At 36.5% G+C, this 22,937-nt stretch overlaps 2 protein-coding genes and 1 long non-coding RNA gene across 4 annotated transcripts; 1 reads left to right on the top strand and 2 right to left on the bottom strand.

The window, feature by feature from the left end:
• The first annotated feature begins 952 nt into the window (after positions 1 to 952).
• Positions 953 to 21,871, top strand: LOC120197943. Its single transcript, XR_005523321.1, has 3 exons — positions 953 to 963; positions 16,091 to 16,094; positions 21,738 to 21,871. It is a non-coding gene; the product is annotated as an uncharacterized LOC120197943 (long non-coding RNA).
• Positions 10,115 to 17,792, bottom strand: LOC120197941 (phenylcoumaran benzylic ether reductase TP7-like). 2 transcript variants are annotated; one of them, XM_039199342.1, is made up of 6 exons: positions 17,528 to 17,792; positions 17,305 to 17,439; positions 16,887 to 17,124; positions 16,740 to 16,795; positions 11,433 to 11,580; positions 10,115 to 10,348 (listed from the first exon to the last, which is right to left on the bottom strand). In XM_039199342.1, exons 1-6 carry the CDS (start codon positions 17,708 to 17,710, stop codon positions 10,182 to 10,184), a joined length of 927 nt encoding a protein of 308 aa, XP_039055273.1. In that variant the 5' UTR covers positions 17,711 to 17,792; the 3' UTR covers positions 10,115 to 10,181. The 2 variants fall into 2 exon arrangements, with proteins under 2 accessions (XP_039055273.1, XP_039055272.1); XM_039199341.1 differs by lacking the exon at positions 10,115 to 10,348 and adding an exon at positions 11,004 to 11,331.
• On the bottom strand, positions 21,338 to 22,395 carry LOC120197942. The gene is made up of 4 exons (XM_039199343.1): positions 22,235 to 22,395; positions 22,011 to 22,138; positions 21,789 to 21,919; positions 21,338 to 21,687 (listed from the first exon to the last, which is right to left on the bottom strand). Exons 1-4 carry the CDS (start codon positions 22,284 to 22,286, stop codon positions 21,549 to 21,551), a joined length of 450 nt encoding a protein of 149 aa, XP_039055274.1. The 5' UTR covers positions 22,287 to 22,395; the 3' UTR covers positions 21,338 to 21,548.
• Between the last annotated feature and the right edge of the window lie 542 nt (positions 22,396 to 22,937).

The raw sequence follows: 22,937 nt of genomic DNA, 5'->3' as shown, positions 1-22,937 counted from the left end.
ATGTAAAAAAAAGAGTCATATATTTAAAGCATGACCTTGATCGGGTATTTGGCAGTTCGGTGTTTGCTCCACTGTGATTGTTAAGTCGAAGACATTTATGATGAGTTGAACTGTTTAATTAGTCCAATGAAGGCTAATGTCAATAAAGCTGAATTCAGCTAGCCAAAATGGCAAAAGAAGACCTGTTATAGTCTATTTCACACACGTACACACACAAATCTGGTTATTATATCGATGTTTTCACATTACTTTATCAAGGATTTCAGAGAATTGAAATGAAAGTATTCTAGAAGGTCTAGAAACCGTTATGCTAGATTATGTTATTTTGTACGCATCTGGTTAAAATATCAAGTCCTTAAAGCGAGGTATGTGACAATGTTTACAAAGAAAGAGGAGTGACATCTTAAATAGATGTAACCATAGAAAATAGGAAAGACATTCTGAAACTAACCCATAAGTCTTGATACTTGTCAAAAAGCTATAATTCTCAAACATTAAAGAGTTATTGATTCTTTTGATATTTTTTGAATTCATGCTTATGATTTGATTCTATTGTGAATCTGTGATAGGCAACACTTTACAAAATTATTTCATTCTTTGATAAAGAAAGGAGGAAAAACATTTTCAAACAGGACAGTCTCAAATGAGGAAAGTCCTTGAAGCAAGTTATTGTTTATTCAACCTCTATTGAAGAAAAAGAATGAACAAGACCAGAATAATGAAGCATTTCACTTTCTTGAAATCAAGTGGTCCAAGAAGCCAGAAAGTCTAGAAAATTGAACTTGTGACGCTCTCCTGTGATATTATTAACAATTCATCAAGAAAAATTATCACTTATCTCATGCTAAAGGTGATAAGCATCACCAAACAAATTATTTTCCCCAGCCATCAATCCATGTCTCTAGCAGATCCTCCAATCACAGAGATATAAGTCCCATTAAGGTGTATTATGAGAATGAACAAGTCCCCCATCTGCACTCTGGTTATATCATGATACTGGTTTAAAATTTGATACATCATTGCTCTTTTTTCCATGTCGATCATTTTCCTTATCAGGATTATGTCCATTATGTCATTCAGAAGATTGTTGAACTTGAATTGGAGAACTTATGGCACAGAATAGGATATTGGAATAGATTCTACACTTATAGACCTTTCATATTGGGTAACATTGATTACAGGATTCCAAAAGTAGAGATTACCAGTTTTACTATCAACCAAACCTTTCCATGATTCGGGAAGAGTGGGATATAGCAGTGAGTATCTTGGAACAGCAGAAGAGACAGTCGATGTAGTAGTCATTGTAAGAAAAGACGCCAACAAAAATCTTCTAGTTCATCTCGATGATCTTTATTTCTTTCAGTAAGATTGTTATACGAGATGCCATCAACAACAAGGTCGAATCCACCAAATTTACTCATCAATTTCTCCAACCGATCATCATTCAGTTCTTACACATCTGAGGTATGCTGAGCCGGTAGAGGGCAATCTCTGTACCACCGATCCCAGAGAAAAGAGACAGAACATTGGTACCCCTGGGAACATGAATCTTAAAACCGAAAGATGATAAGCCATTGTGTCAACCTGGAATGGATTACCAAGTGATTTATACCACTCTGTCCGACTAGATCCCTCCAGATCTAAAAAATGAGCACCTCATTCAGAAGGGGCACATATCTCAAAATTGATTATTTCTTAAGTTTGTGACAACATGAAGAGAATTCCTCAAGTTACTTGACAACTGCTGTCTAAAAACATCAGAATGAGAGTATTCAAGATAAACAGATTTGGGGCACGAATAAAGCCACAAATACTCATAACAGTGCATTGTCAAAATTGGACCTCGTGGGCTCGTGGGGATTATGATATTCAAGTCAAACAGACATTGAGAGTGAACCAGAAATAAAATATAGAGGTATCTCGAAAGCCCATTTCAGACATAAATGATCCATGTGGGGCATTTTTGAAGGCCCATGTCAGTATGAATATTTGGGCATTTTTGAAAGCTCACATCAACAAAAAAGCAAATATTGGGGCATGCTGAAAGCTCATTTCAATCAGAAATAGGAATGTTGATGCATTTTGAATGTTTATATCAGCAAATGCTGGGGCATGCTAAAGGCCCACATCATCATGTGTTAAAGATCACTGCTTTGAGCAAATATTTCCAATGAGACAGAAAGGCATGAAGAATGAAAATGGTGAAGTAGTGACAGTCAAGCTGACTATACATAATTGCTTCATTCATCAAGCAGTTGTATTAGGGTCATGGTGTTGAACAAATATTTACTCAGCAATTATGGTTTTAAATACCCAATCTTCTTAACCATGTGTCACATGACAGTGTGTTCTTTGTTAAGCTACATCACGGTTGCATGGATAAAGAAATCCATGCAGACCATTCGATCCAGGGTTTAGTTCCTCAAGATCTCGGCTTTGAAATTGGTCTTTTGTGTATCAGTGATGATTAGAAATATTTCTTTAAGGTTCCTGGCGGTTAGTTTCAATCATCCTGTTGGGGCCACGAAGCCATTTTCACAATAATTTTCGCTTACTTCATGACATTGAATAAAGAGGCTCAACTTATGTATATTACCCTTATTCACGTTGTTACTGGGATTATCATTGCCAATCATGATGAACTGAGTTTTCATCTATTTGGTTTATCATGTGTGTTTCATCTACAGCAGCAAGAATTCCATGAACCTCTTTCTGTAGATGGCTCCTATAGCAGATGTGTTTCTACTTCCTACAATACTCATTATGGAAGAAAATGTGATCAATATCACCCTTGCCTAAGATGATATCAAGATCAATTGGTATCTCTTATTCAATTTGACACTAGCATATTTTGTGAATTTGACCAAATGTTTTGTCATGAAACACGCCAACAAATCACTTGTATTCCCATTGAGTTTTGTTCTCAAGTGGTCTTGTGACATCATACAAAAGTTCTGAACACTATGAAAGAGCTTCATTGACCAGAAATCTGTGTAGCAAACATAGAAAATGATGAATGTATTGTCAAATGCTTTACGAAAATCTGGGTAGAAGCCACAGGAAATGATGAATGTGTTGTCAAATGCTTTACGAACATCTGGGAAGAATCCACATAAAAAGATGAATGTGTTGTCAAATGTTTTATGAACATCTAGGCAGAAGCCACATGAAATGATGAATGCGTTGTCAAATGTTTTACGAACCTCTGGACAGAAGCCGAGGAAAGGATGAACGTGTTGTCAAATGTTTTATGAATCAGTGATTATGGTACTAAACCAATGTTGTGATCATATGGTTTCCATTTATTAATGCAAGATAAAGTCTGTCTTCTTCAACCCTAAGGTTAGAAGTGAGATATGATGAAGATTTCTTTCAACAAAAGAGAAACATAAATTTTAACAACAAGAAACTAGTGGAGCCAACTAAGGTTGAACGACAGGTTGTTGTTAAGCATCTCAACATGATATAGTCTGAATGGATTTGTTCGAAATCCAATTAGATGTGGAGACATGAAAGGAATTAGGATAAATCCTCATTATGATATGTTTCAAGAGTCAAATAAGAACAAACGTTGATATCCTAATTAATTTCTGCTAAGTTTGATATATCTACATCTACACTCTCCAAAGATGATAGATTCTCTTTTCAAAGATAAAAGCTTTATTTGGATTTCTACACAAGTTCAGATGAAGAAAACCAATGTTATTAAAGATAAAAATGGGACATCAAGGTCATAATTCTGATTACAGCAAGAGTTCCATAAATGAAACATTTCTTCTGAGACTTAAATGAAACAAAGAAGACACAAAGATGCAGATTGATCAGATGATTATTTAGAAATATAGCATAGGTTGCTACACTGATATCCGAAGGTAACCCTGGCAATAAATGATCAAGTGAAGGAAGACCAAGTTTACCACTTTGAAGTCAAATAAAGATTGCATCAACATTCATGCATTCATAAGAACATCATTTGCACAATAGACAATGCATTACATTTTATTACATTCAAACATAAGGTTTTTTCAGATTTTCGTATGAAAAAGAAGATTCATAATGAAAAATACCTTACAAGAAGAAGATAGAATTTAAGACCTCGAATGCAGGAATCACACAAATATCTGAAGAATAGATGGACACAATCCATAAATGAAGCATTATTTTGAAATGGGGCATGTTACCCAATCAACAAGTTATTTCGAAAAAATGAGAAAATGATTTCCAAAGTTTCTCATTTAATCTTTTCTGAAAATGAAATTGTTGAAAAATAAGAAAACGGTTTCCAAAGTTTCTTACTTAGTAAATTATTTCCCACATTTGTATGACCTACAGTGCTTGATGTTTTCAAAACCTTCGGGTCATCCATAAGACCTACAGTGCAGGATATTTTCAAAAGGCCTTCAGGAGCTTTTTGATATTTAAAACCTCCGGGTCATCTGTAAGACCTACAGTGCTTGATGTTTTCAAAACCTTCGGGTCATCCATAAGACCTACAGTGCATGATGTTTTCAAAAATCCTTCGTGAGCTTTTTGATATTTAAAACCTTCGGGTCATCTGTAAGCCCTTCAGTGCATGATGTTTTCAAAAGCCTTCGGGAGCTTTTTGATATTTTCAAAGCCTCCGGGTCATCTGTAAGACCTACAGTGCATGATGTTTTTAAAACCTCCGGGTCATCTGTAAGACCTACAGTGCATGATGTTTTCAAAGCCTCCGGGTCATCTGTAAGCCCTACAGTGCATGATGTTTTCAAAACCTTCGGGTCATCTGTAAGCCCTTCAGTGCATGATATTTTCAAAGCCTCCGGGTCATCTGTAAGCCCTTCAGTGCATGATATTTTCAAAACCCTCGGGTCATCTGTAAGCCCTTTAGTGCATGATGTTTTCAAAACCTTCGGGTCATCTGTAAGCCCTTCAGTGCATAATGTTTTCAAAAGCCTTCGGGAGCTTTTTGATATTTTCAAATCCTTTAGGTCATCTGTAAGCCCTTCAGTGCATGATGTTTTCAAAACCTTCGGGTCATCCATAAGACCTATAGTGTAGGATGTTTTCAAAAAGCCTTTGAGAGCTTTTTGATGTTTTAAAGCCTCCGGGTCATCTATAAGACCTACAGTGCAAGATGATAAGACCTCTGGGCATAATGTTTTCAACATTTCCATCTTACTCAAAAGAAGCCAAATGGAAAAATTATTGTTTTTTCGTATTTTCTCTATTCTTGTTAACACAAGAATGAGCAAATAGGGGCAGCTGTGACACTAATTTTTTAGTATGCTTTTATTATTATTATTATTATACATTATTATTATTATTATTATTAAATAAAAATAAATATCCCAGAGCCCAATAACCCGACCCAGTTACAACCAAAATCCCAAGGCCCGTTTACAGCTGGCCCAGTAGAAACCCTAAACCCATTCAGGGTTTTATCACCCAGCGTCGCCGCCGCCTTGGACCAAGGGAAGCTTCTAGCCGATTCTTCACTGCCGACGCCTCCACTGCCAGGTGCTCCACTCCGACAATGCCACCACGCTGCCGCCTCGCTGAAGACTCCAGAAGTACCACGAAGCCACCCACGTCGAAGCTATATGGTGAGTCACCACATAGTTCAGTGACTCACCGAACTTCACCCATGGGATCGGTCTGAGAGCCACACCATCGATGGCTATAAAAGCCATCGACCACACCTGCAAACAAAAGAACATAGTAAGAACGAGGATCCAATAGCCACAAAAAAAGAGAAAACAACAAGGACGAATACCAACAGCAAGCAACAAAACCAAATGAAAGAAAAATGAGAGAAGAAGATGAACTTACCTTGCTGGAGAACCCCAAACGTAACCGGAGAACTGTTGGCAAATATCCTACCCTTTAGAAAACATTTAATGTGGGTTGAGTTACCTTACTTCTTTAACAACTCGAAAAATTCAACAAGTCCAAGCAATGCTTGAACTTTTCTTTTGTAACTGGCTTAGTGAACATATCAGCGGCATTCTCATTAGCATGTACATTCTGAAACAAAACCTCTCCAGATGCAACCAACTCTCTAATCTTGTGAAAACGTACATCAATGTGCTTAGTTCTAGCACGATATACATGATTCTTAGCCAAGTGAATAGCACTTTGATTGTCGCAAAGCAACTGAACTCCACCTTGTTGAACACCCAACTCCTTCACTAAACCAGTGAGCCATAAAGCTTCTTTTGCAGCTTCAGTCGCTACCATGTATTCAGCTTCAGTTGTAGATAGTGCCACAACATATTGAACAATAGACTTCCAACAAATATGTCCTCCACCAAGAGTAAAAACATACCATATCGTAGATATTCTATTATCCAAGTCACATGCATAGTCTGAATCCACATATCCTACAACCAAAGGATTATCCCGCTGACTACCAAAAAACAATACCATGTCCTATAGTACCCTTTAAGTATCGAAAGATCCACTTGACTGCTTCCCAATGTTGCTTACCAGGTTTAGACATGTACTTATAAACTTGACTAACAACATGAGCTAAATCAGGACGAGTACATACCATAGCATACATCAAGAAGCCAACAGCATTAGAATACGGAACCTTTGCCATATCTTCAGCTTCCTTATATGTCTTCGGACATTGTTCTAATGAGAGCTTAAAGTGATTCGCCAATGGAGTGCTAACTGGTTTTGCGTTGCTCATCGCAAACCTTTCTAGCATTTTCTCAACATAACCCCATTGAGATAGCCACAGTTTCCTTGAGTCTCTTTCCCTGCAAATTTCCATTCCAAGAATTTTCTTTGCAGCACCTAAATCTTTCATATCAAATTCCTGACTCAATAAGGTTTTCAAACCGATAACATCATCCATGTTCTTCGCAGTAATCAACATATCATCAACATACAGTAACAGAATAATAAAAGAACCATCATCAAGGCTCTTAAAATAGACACAACAATGATACTCACATCGGTTGTAGCCAATCGTGATCATATAGGAGTCAAATCATTTATACCACTGTCTAGAAGACTGTTTCAACCCGTACAAAGATTTTTTCAATCTGCAAACTAAATGCTCGTTTCCAGGTTGAGTGAAAACTTCAGGCTGCCGCATGTAGATCTGCTCCTCTAAATCACCATGCAAAAAAGTAGTTTTAACATCCATCTGCTCTAAATGTAAATCCCAACTAGCCACCAATGCAAGTACTGCTCGGATTGAAGTGTGCCTGACCACATGAGAAAAAATTTCATTATAATCAACTCCTTTCTGCTGTTAAAAACCCTTTGCTACCAAGCGAGCCTTGAACTTCTCCCCCTCTTTTTTTGTTACTGCTGGTTTCTTCTTATACACCCATTTTCAACCAATAGGCTTCTTACCTTCAGGAAGGGGAACTAACTCCCATGTACGATTGTGATTCAAAGACTCTATCTCCTCAACCATGACAACCATCCACTTGTTGTTTTCCTGACTAGTAACTGCATCATGATAAGTAACTGGATCATCACTGCTAGCAGTAAGTGCAAAAGAGACCAAGTCTTCAAAACCCAATCTGTTCGGAGGCTTTATATTCGTCTGTCTCACCCTATCTCTGGCGAGACTATAATCCTGCAAATCATCTGTAACGGAACCACCAGAAGTCGGTTGAGAAGTTTATGTTTTCTCAACTGGAAACTGCTCGAAATCCACCACTGTTGTTCCTGTCTTCTGCTGCAACATGGATTGTTCATCAAAAACAGTATCTCTACTAATCACAATTTTATTCGCAACTGGATCCTATAACTTGAATCCTTTGACACCTTTCTTGTAACCCAGAATAATGCACTCCTTCAATTTTGCATCAAGTTTGGATCTCTCATCAGCATGTACATGCACAGAAGCAGGACAACCAAAAATCCATAAGTGATCAAAACTAACTTCATGACCAGTCCATACCTCTTCTACAACTTTCCCAGCCAATGATGCCCTTGGCGATCTATTGATAAGATAACACGCCATGTTAACAGCCTCAGCCCAGAAGTGTTTGGGAAGCTCCGCATTCAACTGCAAACATCTGTCTCTTTCATTCAACGATATGTTCATCCGTTCTGCAATACTATTTTGTTGTGGTGTCATGTGCACTGTAAAATGCCTCTTAATCCCGTGCTCCTTACAGAAGTTTAGAAACTGTGTAATTGTGTACTCCGTACCATTTTCAGACCGTAAACACTTGATTTTTCATTCTGTTTGGTTTTCTACCTCAGCTTTCCACAGCTTGAACTTCTCAAAAATGTCGGACTTGTGTTTCAAAAAATACACCCAAACTTTCCATAAAAAATCGTCAATGAAAGTAACATAATACCTAGATCCACCCAAAGACGATGTCGTGGAAGGCCCCCATACATCAGAGTGCACATAATCAAGAATCCCTTCAGTTATGTGCTTCGCAGTCTTGAAACAAACTTTAGTCTGTTTACCAAGAACACAATACTTGCAAAAATCGAGCTTACAGCTTTTAACACCATGCAACAAATTTCTTTTATGTAATTCAACCATACCATGTTCACTAAGATGAGCAAGACGCATATGCCACAGTTTGGTTGTATCATCACATGACTCAACTAAATGAACTCCACCTACAACGGTACTCCCTAATAATATGTAAATATTCCCTGCAGTCATCTTGCCTTTCATCACAGTCAAAGCACCTTTAACAATCCGAATGGTTTCCCTATCCTCATCAGCCTTAGGGATAAAACCATTCTTGTGCAAAGTGCCCAAACAAATCAAATTCTTCTTCAAATCTGGGATATGCCGAACACCACTCAACGTCCGAACAGAGTCATCATACATCTTAATTATGACCTCACCAATACCAACAATATTACAACATCGATCATCACCCAAATAAACAGAACCAGAATTAACCGACCTGTATGTTGAAAACCATTCCCTATTTGGTGTGATGTGATAAGAACATCCTGAATCAAGAATCCAAACATCCGTCAATTGAGTCATTGAAATAGAAAGCATATCACCCTCACTGAAATCATAATTTTTATCCTCGACCACATTCACAGACTTGGATAAATCATCACACTTCTTATCAGTCTTCTTTTTCAACTTCGGACAGTCTCGCTTCATATGTCCTACCTCCTTGCACTTGTAACAGTGAATTGTCTTCTTATCTCTAGATTTGGATCTGGAATTCCGCTTTCCAGACCCTGCATTCTCTGTCTTCGGTCTACGGTCTCGATTACCCTTTACATATAAGCTATCAGCTTGAGAGCTTTCCCATGCATTCTGCTTCTGCTGGTTGTGAGCCAACAAGGCTGCAACAATCTCCTCGACGTTGATAGTCTCTTTCCCATATGTAAGAGTAGTCACCATGTGTTCGTAAGAGGGAGGCAACGAACACAATAGAATTATCGCTCTGTCTTCATCCTGAATTTTCACATCAAGCCGAGCCAAATCAGAAACGATTTGATTGAAGACATTCACGTGTTGCGCCAAATCATGATCGTCCTGCATTTTTAGCCCATACAGTCGCTGCTTTAGATACAGTTTTATCGTTAAGGATTTGGACATAAACAGACTTTCCAACTTCCTCCAAATTGCGTCTAGAGACGATAGATGCATGATGTGATACATGACCTCATCCACCAAGCATAATCGTATAGTTCCTGCCGCTCGCTGTTGTAATTCTTCCCAATCTTCCTCCTCCATCGACGCCGGCTTTGTAGGTCGCAAAGCTTTCAGGATCCCCTGCTGCGCCAACAGATCCTTCACCCTCGTTTGCCATAATTCGAAGTTACCCTGACCATCGAATTTTGCAACTTCGAATTTTGCTCCTGACATCTTATACCAATTGTTGAAGAATCGGGAAAAGTAAACGAAAGAACACAAGAATTTTAACGAGGTTCGGCAATGTGCTTACGTCCTCGGTGCCTAGGCGGCGCTAGAAATTTTATTCAATGTCTCATAGGTTTAGGTTACATCTCTATTTATAATAGAAAACCCTGGTACATAATTAGAAAATTAACCATGTACAACTATCCTCTTTACCGGTATATTTATGAGCCATACCTTACAACTGGTATAAAGAAAATAATTGTTTTTATTGTTCATAGACACTGAATACACACAGAATCCTCAAGCCCTCTACACAAATCCTTCAGCTTATAACTGATAAGCTTTCAATAACAAAGATACGGTTCGATTGCTATCTTTCTCAAACGAAACGACTGATGCCTTCTTCCACAGTAGTGTATTTCACTGCAGGGTATAGCTCAGAAGCTTCGAACCCGAATGATGATTTGATCTCGAAGACGGTGTAGTCACCATCGACAAAGTTTGAGTGACAGATGGCCAAGACAATGTTGAGTGGACATGGAGCCTCTACAAGAATTTTTCAAATACTTAAAATTCACAAGATAACACTTAATTTGTCTAATATTTAAATTTATAATGACCTAAATTGTTATTAGAGTAAAAAATTTGAAAACACGAGATTATCCTTATTTAATTCGACCCTTACATGATTAAATATTTAATAATTTATTATATTTTTAATTTAAATATTTATTTATACATAAACAAAATAATAATAAACCAAAATTATATGAAATATATAAATTTTAATAGGGGTCGGGGCCCTTTGGACCCTCACTGAGCTCCTTCCCCAGATAAAACAATGGCAAATAAATCAATTTAATATACCATCAATCTTCGTGTTGACATAATGAATGTTAATTGTCGAACAATTTGTTATAAAACAATAATTTTAGTGATCGTTTTACTACTTTTAAAACTTCAATGCTAAAAAGAATATTATTCATACTTCAATGACCATTATTAGTTTACCCTAAATTTTTTTAAAGTAAAAATCCTAATATTTTTCTTAAACTCTTAACTTTTTTTCTGTTAACAAATAAAAACACAGAGATCAAAAATTAGTGCAACAATAATTCTTATATATATTCAAATACTTTTCTTCTCTTTCCTCTCTTTTTCTTTATTTCTTCCCAAAATCAACAACAAAAAAGACACAACAAGAACAACATTGTTCGCATTTTGTTTAATGATAGTAATGATAAACTTATGAACACACGCACACACCAACAGAGAATCTGCAAGCCCTTCGGACAAATCCTTCCGTGACAGTTTATGAATTATTAGTTCATTGACAAGGTCCGATTTGATTTCTACCTTTTATCAAACAAAACGACTGAGAGTTTCTTCCACCGTGGTGTGTTTCACTCCAGGGTACAACTCAGAAGCTTCGAATCCGATCGATGGTTTGATTTCGAAGTTAGTACCATCACTGTTGACAAAGATGGAGTGACTGACGGCCAACAGAATATTGATTGGAATTGGAGACTCTGCAAGAGTTTGATGAAATGCATGAATCAATAACAAATTAAGTACAAAACTTGCATGAATAAATTTAAATAAGAGCAAGGGATTTTAATATTTTATCAACCTTGGATCTGTTTCAGAAGTTGTTTCTCTGGAACATATGTTTTCTCAAGGATTTTGCCTATCAGTTTCTCCCACAGGGTGACGAGCTCGTTGAATGAGTAGGTGTTTTTGGGAGGCCTGATGAACAGGGTCTTGTTCAACGTTCTCGGTGTTGGATCATAAACTTGATCCATTATGGGAGCCTAAACCCAAACCCAAACTAAATTGATGTCATTACTTACATCATTTAATTAAAGATGTCATTGCTTACCTCATTTAAGTAATGATGTCATTGCTTACATCAATTTAGTTAGGTGAGAGTTAGATATTTGTTGAAATTGTAATGGTTTAAATTAGTTTATTTGTGTGGTGTAGGATTGTTCTTGAGTAGTATAAATACCCCTTCCCATTTTAGTTTTAAGCATCAAGAAAAATTAAGAGCTTCTAAGTGAGTGAAGAAGCAAAGTCCTATAAGAGTAAGTTGTAGTTCTTGTTTTTGAGTGAGAGTGCTCTTGTAATATTTATTTGAGTTTCAATAAAAGTTTTTTGTGTGAGTGTTTTATTTCCAACAAAGTGGTATCAGAGGTAGTTGGAAAGATCGAAGGTCTCGACGAGAGGAATCCGACGCCGCCAGAATTTTCTCAAGCTGAGTTCTGACGCACCGCCACGCACCGCCGGAAGGCTGCTGCCAGAAAATCGAGTTGACTCGCCGAGTCAGCCGAGTTGGAGCCCTTGACCGAGTTGTCCAAGTCCCTCCCAAAGTTTTTTTCGGCGTTCCGAATTCATTCGTGCAATCGGATTTTACAAAATCTCATTATATTGAGAGATATGGCAAATGGTATAGCACCATTCCAAGTTCCGACACTCAACAACAACTACTACGATAATTGGAGTATCAAAATGAAGGCACTTCTTGGATCACAAGATGTGTGAGATATCATAGAGAAAGGCTATAACGAGCCTGCGGATGATGATGCTTTTGCTACTCTTACACCAGATCAAAAGATAACTTTGAAGGATTCAAGAAAGAGAGACAAGAAGGCTCTCTACCTCATCTATCAAGCATTAGATGATGATGGTTTTGAAAAGATTTCAAGTGCAAGCTCTAGCAAGGAAGCGTGGGAGAAGCTGCAAACCTCTTACAAAGGATCCGAGCAAGTGAAAAAGGTTCGTCTCCAAACATTAAGAGGTGAATTCGAATCCTTAAACATGAAAGCATCTGAGTCTATTTCATATTATTTCTCAACAGTAGTAGTTGTTTCTAATCAATTAAAAAGAAATGGTGAAAAGTTAGACGATGTGAGGATAATAGAGAAGATACTCCGTTCGTTGGATCCCAAATTTGAGCACATCGTTGTGACGATTGAAGAAACTAAAGACTTGGAAGAAATGACAATCGAGCAACTCCAAGGATCATTGCAAGCATACGAAGAGAAGCATAAGAAGAAGCATGAGTTTACTGAGCAAATCCTCAAGCTGCAACTCAAAGATATGCATGAAAGCCAACGTAATAATAGAAACCAACGTGGCCAAGGCAGAGATAGAGGCCATGGACGAGGTGGAAGTCGAGGTCGTGGACGAGGCTGGAATTACAACAACAACAATTCCAACAACAACTATGAGAAAGGAGAAAGATCAACACGAGGCCGTGGAAGAATCAATCCGAACTCAAGGCATGACAAATCTCAAGTTTGATGTTATAATTGTCAAAAGTTTGGGCATTATGCTTCAGAATGTAGAGCTCCCAACAACAAAATTGAGGAGAAGGCTAACTACGTGGAGGAAAAGACAGATGGCAAAGAAACTCTTCTTCTAGCACGAAAGGAAACTGATGGTGGCCAAGCAAATTCTTGGTATCTTGACAGTGGTGCAAGCAATCACATGTGTGGAAAGAAAGACATGTTCGTAGAGCTAGACGAGTCAATAAGCGGAAATGTTTCGTTTGGAGATGATTCCACAATAGCAGTGAAAGGGAGAGGTAACATTCTTATCCGTTTGAAAGATGGGAGGCATCAATTTATTTCAAATGTCTACTATGTGCCCAATATGAAAAGTAACATCTTAAGTTTAGGGCAACTGGTAGAGAAAGGTTATGATATTCACATGAATAATTATAATCTTTCTATAAAAGATGATAAGAATAACTTCATTGCTAAAGTGCCGATGTCAAAGAATAGAATGTTCTTGATCAACATACAAAATGATGTTGCAAAGTGCCTGAAATCTTGCTACAAAGATGCATCATGGCTTTGGCATCTTCGATTTGAGCATCTCAATTTTGGAGGTCTAGAGCTGCTATCTAAGAAGGAGATGGTGAAGGGACTACCTCGCATCAACCATCCTGACCAGCTTTGTGAAGGGTGTCTAGCTGGGAAACAATTCAGGAAAAGCTTTCCAAAGGAGTAAGAGACAAGAGCCAAGAAGCCACTCGAGCTCATCCATACCGATGTGTGTGTGGACCGATCAAGCCGAGCTCTCTCGGTAACAGTAACTATTTTCTTCTCTTCATTGATGATTTTTCAAGAAAAACCTGGGTATATTTCTTGAAACAGAAGTCAGAAGTTTTTTGAAGTCTTTAAGAAGTTCAAAGCAGCAGTGGAGAGAGAAAGCAATAGAAAGATCAAAGCCATGAGATCTGATCGAGGTGGAGAATTTACTTCCAGGGAGTTTCAAGAGTTCTGTGAAGCAAATGGAATTCGTCGACCAATGACAGTTCCTAGATCCCCCCAGCAAAATGGTGTGGCAGAAAGAAAGAACAGAACAATCCTCGACATGGCACGAAGCATGCTCAAAAGCAAGAAACTACCTAAGGAATTTTGGGCGGAGGCAGTAGCGTGTGCAGTCTACTTGACAAACCGATCTCCAACAAGAAGTGTATGGGGGAAAGACACCGCAAGAAGCATGGAGTGGAAGAAAGCCTGGCATTTCCCATTTGAGAACCTTTGGAAGTATAGCCCATGTTCACGTACTAGACGAGAGAAGAACGAAGCTTGATGATAAAAGCGAGAGTTTTATCTTCATCGGCTATGATGCTAATTCGAAGGGCTACAAGTTGTACAATCCAAACAATAAGAAGTTTGTGATTAGTCGAGATATGGTCTTCAACGAAGAAGGAGAATGGGATTTTAACTCTCATACAGATGACTTCAATTTCTTTCCTCAGTTTGAAGAAGATGAGCAGACAATGAGGGAACAACTAGATGAATCTCAACAAGAGCTTGCAACTCCACCCACTTCACCAACATCAACCACTCAAGGAGACTCATCACCTTCGTCATCGTCAAGTGGGAGTCAAAGTGAAAGAGTTGTGCAACGCACAAGAAGCCTTAGAGATCTCTATGAGGTAACTGAACGAAAAGATAATCTTACATTATTTTGTTTGTTTGCCGATTGTGAACCAGTGAGCTTTCAAGAAGCGGTACAAGAAAGGAAATAGAGAGATGCGATGAACGAAGAAATCAAGGCCATCGAGAAGAATGACACATGGGAACTTACCTCACTTCCCAAGGGACATAAGGCGATAGGTGTCAAATGGTGTACAAAACAAAGCAAAACGCCAAAGGAGAGATTGAAAGGCACAAGGCGAGGCTAGTTGCTAAAGGCTATAGTCAAAAGGCTGGAATTGACTATGATGAGGTATTTTCTCCTGTTGCTCGATTGGAGACTATCAGACTAATCATTTCTTTGGCAGCTCAAAACAAGTGGAAGATACAACAGATGGATGTAAAGTCCGCCTTCCTAAATGGAGTTCTTGAAGAGGAACTTTACATTCAGCAACCATCAGGCTATGAAGTCAAAGGGCATGAAGACAAGGTGTTGAAGTTGAAGAAGGCTCTTTACGGGCTAAAACAAGCACCAAGGGCATGGAATAGTCGAATCGACAAGTATTTCCAAGAGAATGGCTTCAACAAATGTCCCTACGAGCATGCTCTATATCAAGATCAAAGATGAAGATATTTTGATCGTGTGTCTCTATGTGGATTTGATCTTCACTGGAAGCAACCCAAGCATGTTTAATGAATTCAAGGATGTGATGATGAAAGAATTCGAGATGACAGACATGGGCTCATGGCGTACTACCTTGGCATTGAAGTTAAGCAACAAAATGATGGAATTTTCATTTCACGGGAAAGCTATGCAAAGGAGATACTGAAGAAGTTCAAGATGGAGAATTGTAAGCCAATAAGCACACCGGCAGAATACGGGATCAAGATGACCAAACATGAAGAAGGCGAAAGTGTAGATCCAACATTCTTCAAAAGTTTGGTAGGAAGTCTATGCTATCTAACTTGCACGAGACCGATATTCTTCACGCAGTTGGATTGGTTAGTCGCTACATGGAATCTCCAACAACCACCCATTTTAAAGCCGCAAAGAATTCTTCGCTATCTGAAAGGTACAATTGACTTTGGCTTGTTCTATTCAGTTCTAATGATTACAAGCTTGTTGGATATAGCGACAGTGATTGGGGTGGAGACATAGATAATCGAAGGAGCACTACTGGATTCGTATTTTTCATTGGAGATATTGCGTTCACATGGATGTCAAAGAAACAACCGATTGTCACATTGTCCACTTGTGAAGCGGAATATGTTGCTGCTACCTCATGTGTTTGTCGTGCAATTTTGGCTTAGAAATCTATTGAAGGAGATTGGTTTGATACAAGAAGAGCCTACCAAGGTTTGTGTCGACAACAAGTCAGCCATTGCCTTAGCGAAGAATCCAGTATTCCATGATCGAAGCAAGCACATTGATATTCGCTACCACTATATAAGGGAGTGTGTTGCAAGAAAAGATGTGGAAGTTGAATACGTGAAGTCACAAGATCAAGTTGCTGATATTTTTACCAAGCCACTGACCAGCGAAGACTTCTTAAGATTAAGGAACCTACTAGGGGTCACGAGATCAAGTTTAAGGAGGGGTGTTGGATCATAAACTTGATCCATTATGGGAGCCTAAACCCAAACCCAAACTAAATTGATGTCATTACTTACATCATTTAATTAAAGATGTCATTGCTTACCTCATTTAAGTAATGATGTCATTGCTTACATCAATTTAGTTAGGTGAGAGTTAGATATTTGTTGAAATTGTAATGGTTTAAATTAGTTTATTTGTGTGGTGTAGGATTGTTCTTGAGTAGTATAAATACCCCTTTCCATTTTAGTTTTAAGCATCAAGAAAAATTAAGAGCTTTTAAGTGAGTGAAGAAGTAAAGTCCTATAAGAGTAAGTTGTAGTTCTTGTTTTTAAGTGAGAGTGCTCTTGTAATATTTATTTGAGTTTCAATAAAAGTTTTTTGTGTGAGTGTTTTATTTCCAACACTCGGGGTCATCGACGGTTTTGATGGTGTAGGTTCCTATATCAGCTTCGTGGTTGAAAACAGCTGCAAAAAGAATTGGATGCAAATGATGATTACAGATGAATGCTTTTTTTAATCTCTTAGTTAACTTTGTGAACATAAATGCTTAGTTTACCTTTAGGATTTCCATCGCCTAGGATAACGACCGTGTCTCTTGGAGGAGATGTGACTCCTGGCTGGGATAAAGTAGGAAGAAAATAGCCTGCAAAGCAGTTAGCAGGCACATAAGTGTATGGGATCCCTTCAGCCTCAATGGCACGACGGATTTGCGCCTTGATTCCGAATGCTGATTTCGCCGGCTCAATCGCCGTATTCAGGTCCGCATCCGTTCCAAATTCAGATGGCAAGAATCTCTAATCAAATTTTTTTTATAAAAAAAATCAATTAGAATATAATGAAGAAATTGAGAAAATGCTAGCTACCAGCAAAGTTCCTGCAAATATCTTTGGTCCACCGTTGCCAAGATGTGTTCAACTCTCATATCAGTATAAAAGTAAAGCAAATTGTGTGAAATGAAACTGAGAAACACCAACCTTGACATTCTCAGCTTCTTTAATGGCAGCAATGATCTTAACTTGATCTGCAATCTGCATTTGACCCACGGCCGAAATCACCACATCGACTTGCTTTATTGCCTTGACCAAACTCTCATGATCATAAAGGTCTCCCTGCAATAAATGCTCACAGAATCATAATAAACAAAGTTTTCACAGCCATGAATAATGTACGTGAAGATCTGGATCAAAGACTACTTACCACCAACAACCGGACCCCTAAGTTCTTGAAGTTGTCGATGATATTTTCTTTAACAGGGTCGGAGAGGGTGGTTTCTCTGACTAAAGCAAAAGTGGGGTGACCCTCTTTTGCACTGGCTTCGACGATGAACTTTCCGATGTATCCGGTTCCTCCGATGACCAAAACCTTACTCTTCTCGGCCATTGATGACTTTCTTCAGCTTCGGGAACGAGAACAATGTCGGTACAAAAAGGAAAAAAGGTTTTGGAGTTTATTGTAATGAAATTTGACAAGCAAATGATGCACTATTTATAGTTGAAGTGAGAGGAGCCTTGTTGGTGAGATTTCAGTCCATGCAACCAGAAAACATAAATCGGTAGTTAGATCATGGCTAGATCTATTTTAAAACACATACTGTTATTAAAAATAATAATATTCAGAAGCAAAAATATATTAGAATTTATCGCATTTTAAACATATTGTTATTTGTAATAATCTTCCTTTAAAATAACAGTATTAATAGCAACTGTCTTATATATGATATAAATTTCTACAATTTTAAACATTTTTAGAAGAAAAAAATAATTATGTGTGCAAATGGATGAAATTCATATAATTTCTATCCAAGATTTTGTTTTTATCAATTTAACTCTATAAATCCAATAAATAATCAGTTAAATCTTTAAATTGATTTAAAATCAAACTAATTTTAAGGTTTATTTTTTAAAAAAACGAAAATTAAAGGAATGGTTGTAAATGTTTAATTTAAAATCTTTAATCAAAATGTATTTATGGCTGCAAGAAACAATCCAAATATTTTAATAGAGGGGAGAAATCGGTTGGATGGTCATTGAAAAATCTTGGTATGGGAGCAACTAATAAGTTGAGCAGTCATTATTATTCAAACATCATCGTGACCGATAAGTCTCCACTCTCAACGGGGCTGGGTTAGGTAAACCACAATTTGACATCTGTCAGTTTTGATCAAAATTTTAAAATGGGTAAACTATTTGAATAATCACTTGATTATTGTGGGTATTCTAATTTAATAATTGATTTAATAATTTCATCAAAAAGGTAATTTAAATATTTAAATGATATTAATCAAATCATTTGTTGTTAACAATTAACGGAAATACTATTATGGTATCTAAATAAGTTTAATGATTTAATTGATGATTTTTTTGTTCAATGATCAAAATATAATCAACCTAATAATTTAGTGACCTCTAAGATAATTAACCCAAAATATATGGAAAAAAAAGGAAGAGGAAGGGATTGATTCGAAAGACAATAATGAACTAGTCTACTAGAAACAAACGAATGTGGTCAAGATTAGAATGAGGTTAGGATCAAAATATTTAAAGAAATTAAATTATTTTATATAAAAAATAAAAAAGTATTAAATATTTAAATTTAAAAGTTAATAAAAATAAATATTTTATCTTAAAAATATTTAAATGAAAAAGGACTTGCAATAAAAAAATTTATGGCCCACAGTTCCTCCCACTTTTTAACGACTTCTAATAGGAGTACAAATTTTCGGATAAAAAATATTATTCGATCCTAAATTTTAAAATTTTAGATCAATAAATTTATGGCCCATATTTGATTTCAAAAATTGAATATTTAAATTTTTAGATTGATCTACAAATATGAACATAAAACTTAACTTAACAAAACTTTTAGATTTAAACAATGACTTTTGTACATATATTATATTATATATTTAATTATTCACCCACAATAAATAATTACATATCTTGTACACAAAAAAAGATTTTAGTGATTAAGAGATTTGTTTATTCCATAATGTCCCAAGTTCGAGAATCATATATATATAGGCATGAGCGTTCAATGTCAAAAAATTAAAATTTTTTGAATATATATTATATTGTATTTATCTAAGATTAATAAATAATAATAATTAAACATCTTAATTTTTATTCGGTTAGAGACTTAGTGGGTTGCTTACTTGTTGAGCTAGAATGTGCCTAAACTCTAAGACCTACTTTTTATCAAATTTTTAGTAATCTAAAACTAGAATTTAACTGATTTATATGCAATCCAATTATCTTTTATTCTTTAAATATCTAATATGAATTATTTAAAATAAAAAATAAATTGAAAATTGAATTTTTAAATCAGATCAATGATAATAAGTTAGATTGACCAGGTCAGATTTTTTTTATACACTCCTGTTGGTCAAGATATTGTTCAAGAGTTGAATTCTTTTATTGATATTTGTTTTGGAACAACTGTTAGAACACAAGGTTCTTAACCTTGAGGTCGTGGGATCGAATCTCACGGAGGACATTTCATAATTCGGAGGTCTTCTACGGAAGCTGCTCTCAACCTGGTGTTGGGGCCAGCCTACTATCTTACCTCCTCCTTACCCATTATATATAGGAACAAGGGACATCCATTTTTTTTTGGAACAACTGTTACTGATATTTTGCCAACACTCGGAAAGGACTATGATCGATTAAGATGAAGACACAGGTGTTGGGCCAAAGATTTTGAGAGTCCAACTGAATGGATACTTTTGGGTTATTGAAGTTTTTTTTTAATCTCTTTATTTGTTTTTCTCTTTATATTTGTAAATTTTGATTATGTATTTTAATGTTTAAATATGAGTTCTCTCTAATACTTTTAGATACGGTCGAGCTTACAAACTTTAAATTATTGCAACGATGTTAGTATCAATTAAATTAAAATTTAATTGGATTATTAGATAAAATTTTAACACTTATTGAATGTACACTTTCAGTTATTAAAATTACTTAGACGAGGAGTAATTGGATGAAAATGTAAGTTTTGACATGGATTAGGCTTGGTTAAACCCCAAGTTGTAGATGAAGTTAGGTAGGAGAGAAGAAGATATTTCATATTTCCATCATACTCATTCGTGAGTTTTTATCGAAAACACTAGAAAAAGGTTGTCCGACTTGTTGTAATAATTGCACTCTTGTCCATTCATGTAGTCTAAGTAGCTTAGCTTAGAAAGAGACATGAATTTCGGTTGCCATGGCTTAGTCCACAGGGCAGTGATAATGATTGCCCACGGCGATTTAACTCGTCTTGGATGCCAAGATTGTAGCACGGCTTGCATTGCAAGTCCAAGCATGGGCAATGACCCTACACTTGGATGCGTTGAGATGAGCCCAAATTAGATACTTTCCGACTAAAAAAGTTAACCAAGTGGTTTACAGATTCAGCATGGGTCCGTCCTACCACTCATTGGGGATACTGATATCTTCCGAAATGACATCTGGATATTTTTCAAAATGATAACAAATGACATAAGTAATTTATTTTATCTAATTTAAATAGACACTTGATAATTAAACTATTAATAATCGGTGTTCAAAATTTTCATTCCCACGAGAAAGGAGATGGGAAAAGCAGGGACAATGGTTCTAAATCTTTTTCTAGGTCTTAATTAAGAAGTTTATATTAAGTATTGGTGTTATACAAAGAATTATGATAATTACTCATAGATTGACATATGTAATAAATGTAGTCGGTTGTCAACTAATTTCAGTTTTAACAAAAACACATGATTTGTTAAAAATATGTCACGAGGTCACGATTTTTTAAGATATGCAAAATTTTTGAAATCACATATTCAAAGATATTCCCTCGAAATTTTAACTACATAAGAATCCTTTAAAGATTTTGACGTACCACAAATTATTTTACAAAAAAAAATATTACAACAATATTGAATTAGTGTCTCTTGTTCTTTCTCAATATACAAGTATTTTGATTCAGATTAAAGTATGAGAACGTTAAACAAATACCCTAATCCATTTCAACACTCATCTCACATCCAGGCAAAATAGCTTATATTATACATATAGATTCACCTCCCGTAACTATTAGTAGTTTAGGACTCTATGTACTTCATAGAGACATCAAAACCAGGTCACAAAAACCACACAAACCAGCTCATTATCATCGTGACATACCGTTTTTTATACACAGATTAAGCAGATAAATACACCCCCATAACGGATAAGATACCATTAGTAGCTAAAGACTAAGTGGCACTGATGTCAGAATCTTTGTTAGGCTTCGAAGCAGCAAGGTTGGCGATGTGGAACTGTGGCTTGTAACTGCTCGTCGGATGGTCGAGAACCGGAGGTTCATTCAAGAACGCCCAAGTGCTCCTCGTCCACCTACAATCATCCGTGGAAAAAATCTCATGTTTGATAAAGAAATTTCCAAGTTTTTTAAACTTATTTTTTAGTGGTATTGAATTAAGATTTTAGCTACTTACCAGCCATTTTTCTTTATTATATTTTCCAGGCTTATTTCCGAGTCCATGTCTAGGGAACCCTGGTTTGTATGGGGCAAGGGCATAGAGCTTGATCTCATATATTTCTTTCCATACTCCATTAATGGAGTTTCCTGCCATAGATAGAAAACGAAAAGGCTAATGTATTCGTATCAAATATATACTCACATCCGACACTCATATTCGAATCCAAGTAAATTGTACCTGCTGGTTATTGCAACTATCTGGTGAGCCATATATAGCCTTAAGATGTTCTTCCTCCGTTTTCTTCTTTGATTTCCAGTAAGCTTCAATCTTTTCCTTAGTAAGTGACTTGTTTCTTTTGAGTATAACTAATAAAAGAATGTTCCAAATGATCAGATATTAAACAACAAGGGTTTAAGTTAAAAAGAAAAAGAAAAGCAGATAAGATTTTTTCTGCAAAGAACCTGATGTAGGATCTGATACAGGAGAATCCCATCCTGCCATTAAAGAACCCATTTTTTGGCTGATGATCTTTCACTTGCTTGAACCAAAACTGAAAGTGAAGTATATTTAAGTAACAAATATCTTGAGCAAAATTAAGGGTTTTCTATATAGGTGAGTGCGACCTTATCTGAGTCCACCTTTTAACTCGTTCTTATCCTTAAAAAAATATATTTTTCCTCTAAAAATGGAGACAAAGGGGGCCAATTCATTGAGATCGAGACAAAAATGAAGTCTTTTTCACTGTGACAACCGATAAGCCTTCACCAAATCTTCTGAAATAATCTAGTCTTAGTTAAGGTGCCCACAGATTTCACACAGTGGCAAGACCACGCGTCTTGACCTTATTGGTCTGTTGATATTGCAACTCTGGTTTCTTAGCTGAGATGCATGCAGTCATTGGATAATGTATATCCGACCTCATGCTTAAGGACTAAGGTTGTTTTTGATGAGTATACATCCATGTGACATCTTCAAAGTTCAAATCATGGTTATTATAATAGGATCGGATCGATCAATTTAATCAGTTGAACCGTGAATCAGTGGTCTGTCTGGTTCGATTAACTTTCAAAACCAATTTTACAATGAACCGACTGAGAACCGGTAGAACTGGCTGAAAACCGACAAAACCGGTATGAACCGCCGGTTATGTTTTTTTCTTTTAAA

This window comes from Hibiscus syriacus, unplaced genomic scaffold, assembly GCF_006381635.1.
Source record: "Hibiscus syriacus cultivar Baekdansim isolate YM2019G1 unplaced genomic scaffold, ASM638163v2 tig00117056_pilon, whole genome shotgun sequence".
In the NCBI taxonomy this organism is placed as follows: Eukaryota; Viridiplantae; Streptophyta; class Magnoliopsida; order Malvales; family Malvaceae; genus Hibiscus; species Hibiscus syriacus.
Note: the sequence above shows the minus strand (reverse complement) of the source record. Positions and strands in the feature narration are given on the sequence as shown.

Bases quoted from the DNA above. Each gene is read 5' to 3' on its own strand.
- LOC120197941 (XM_039199342.1), bottom strand. From the start codon at position 17,710: ATGGCCGAGAAGAGTAAGGTTTTGGTCATCGGAGGAACCGGATACATC. The intron at 17,440-17,527 runs GTAAGTAGTCTT...CATTTATTGCAG, and splicing joins TAGGGGTCCGGTTGTTGGTG to GGAGACCTTTATGATCATGA. The intron at 11,581-16,739 runs CCCGAGTGTTGG...TATGATCCAACA, and splicing joins CCATCAAAACCGTCGATGAC to CCGAGAACGTTGAACAAGAC.
- LOC120197942 (XM_039199343.1), bottom strand. From the start codon at position 22,286: ATGGGTTCTTTAATGGCAGGATGGGATTCTCCTGTATCAGATCCTACA. The intron at 22,139-22,234 runs GTTCTTTGCAGA...TTCTTTTATTAG, and splicing joins TGTATCAGATCCTACATCAG to TTATACTCAAAAGAAACAAG. The intron at 21,688-21,788 runs GTAAGTAGCTAA...GGATGATTGTAG, and splicing joins ATAATAAAGAAAAATGGCTG to GTGGACGAGGAGCACTTGGG.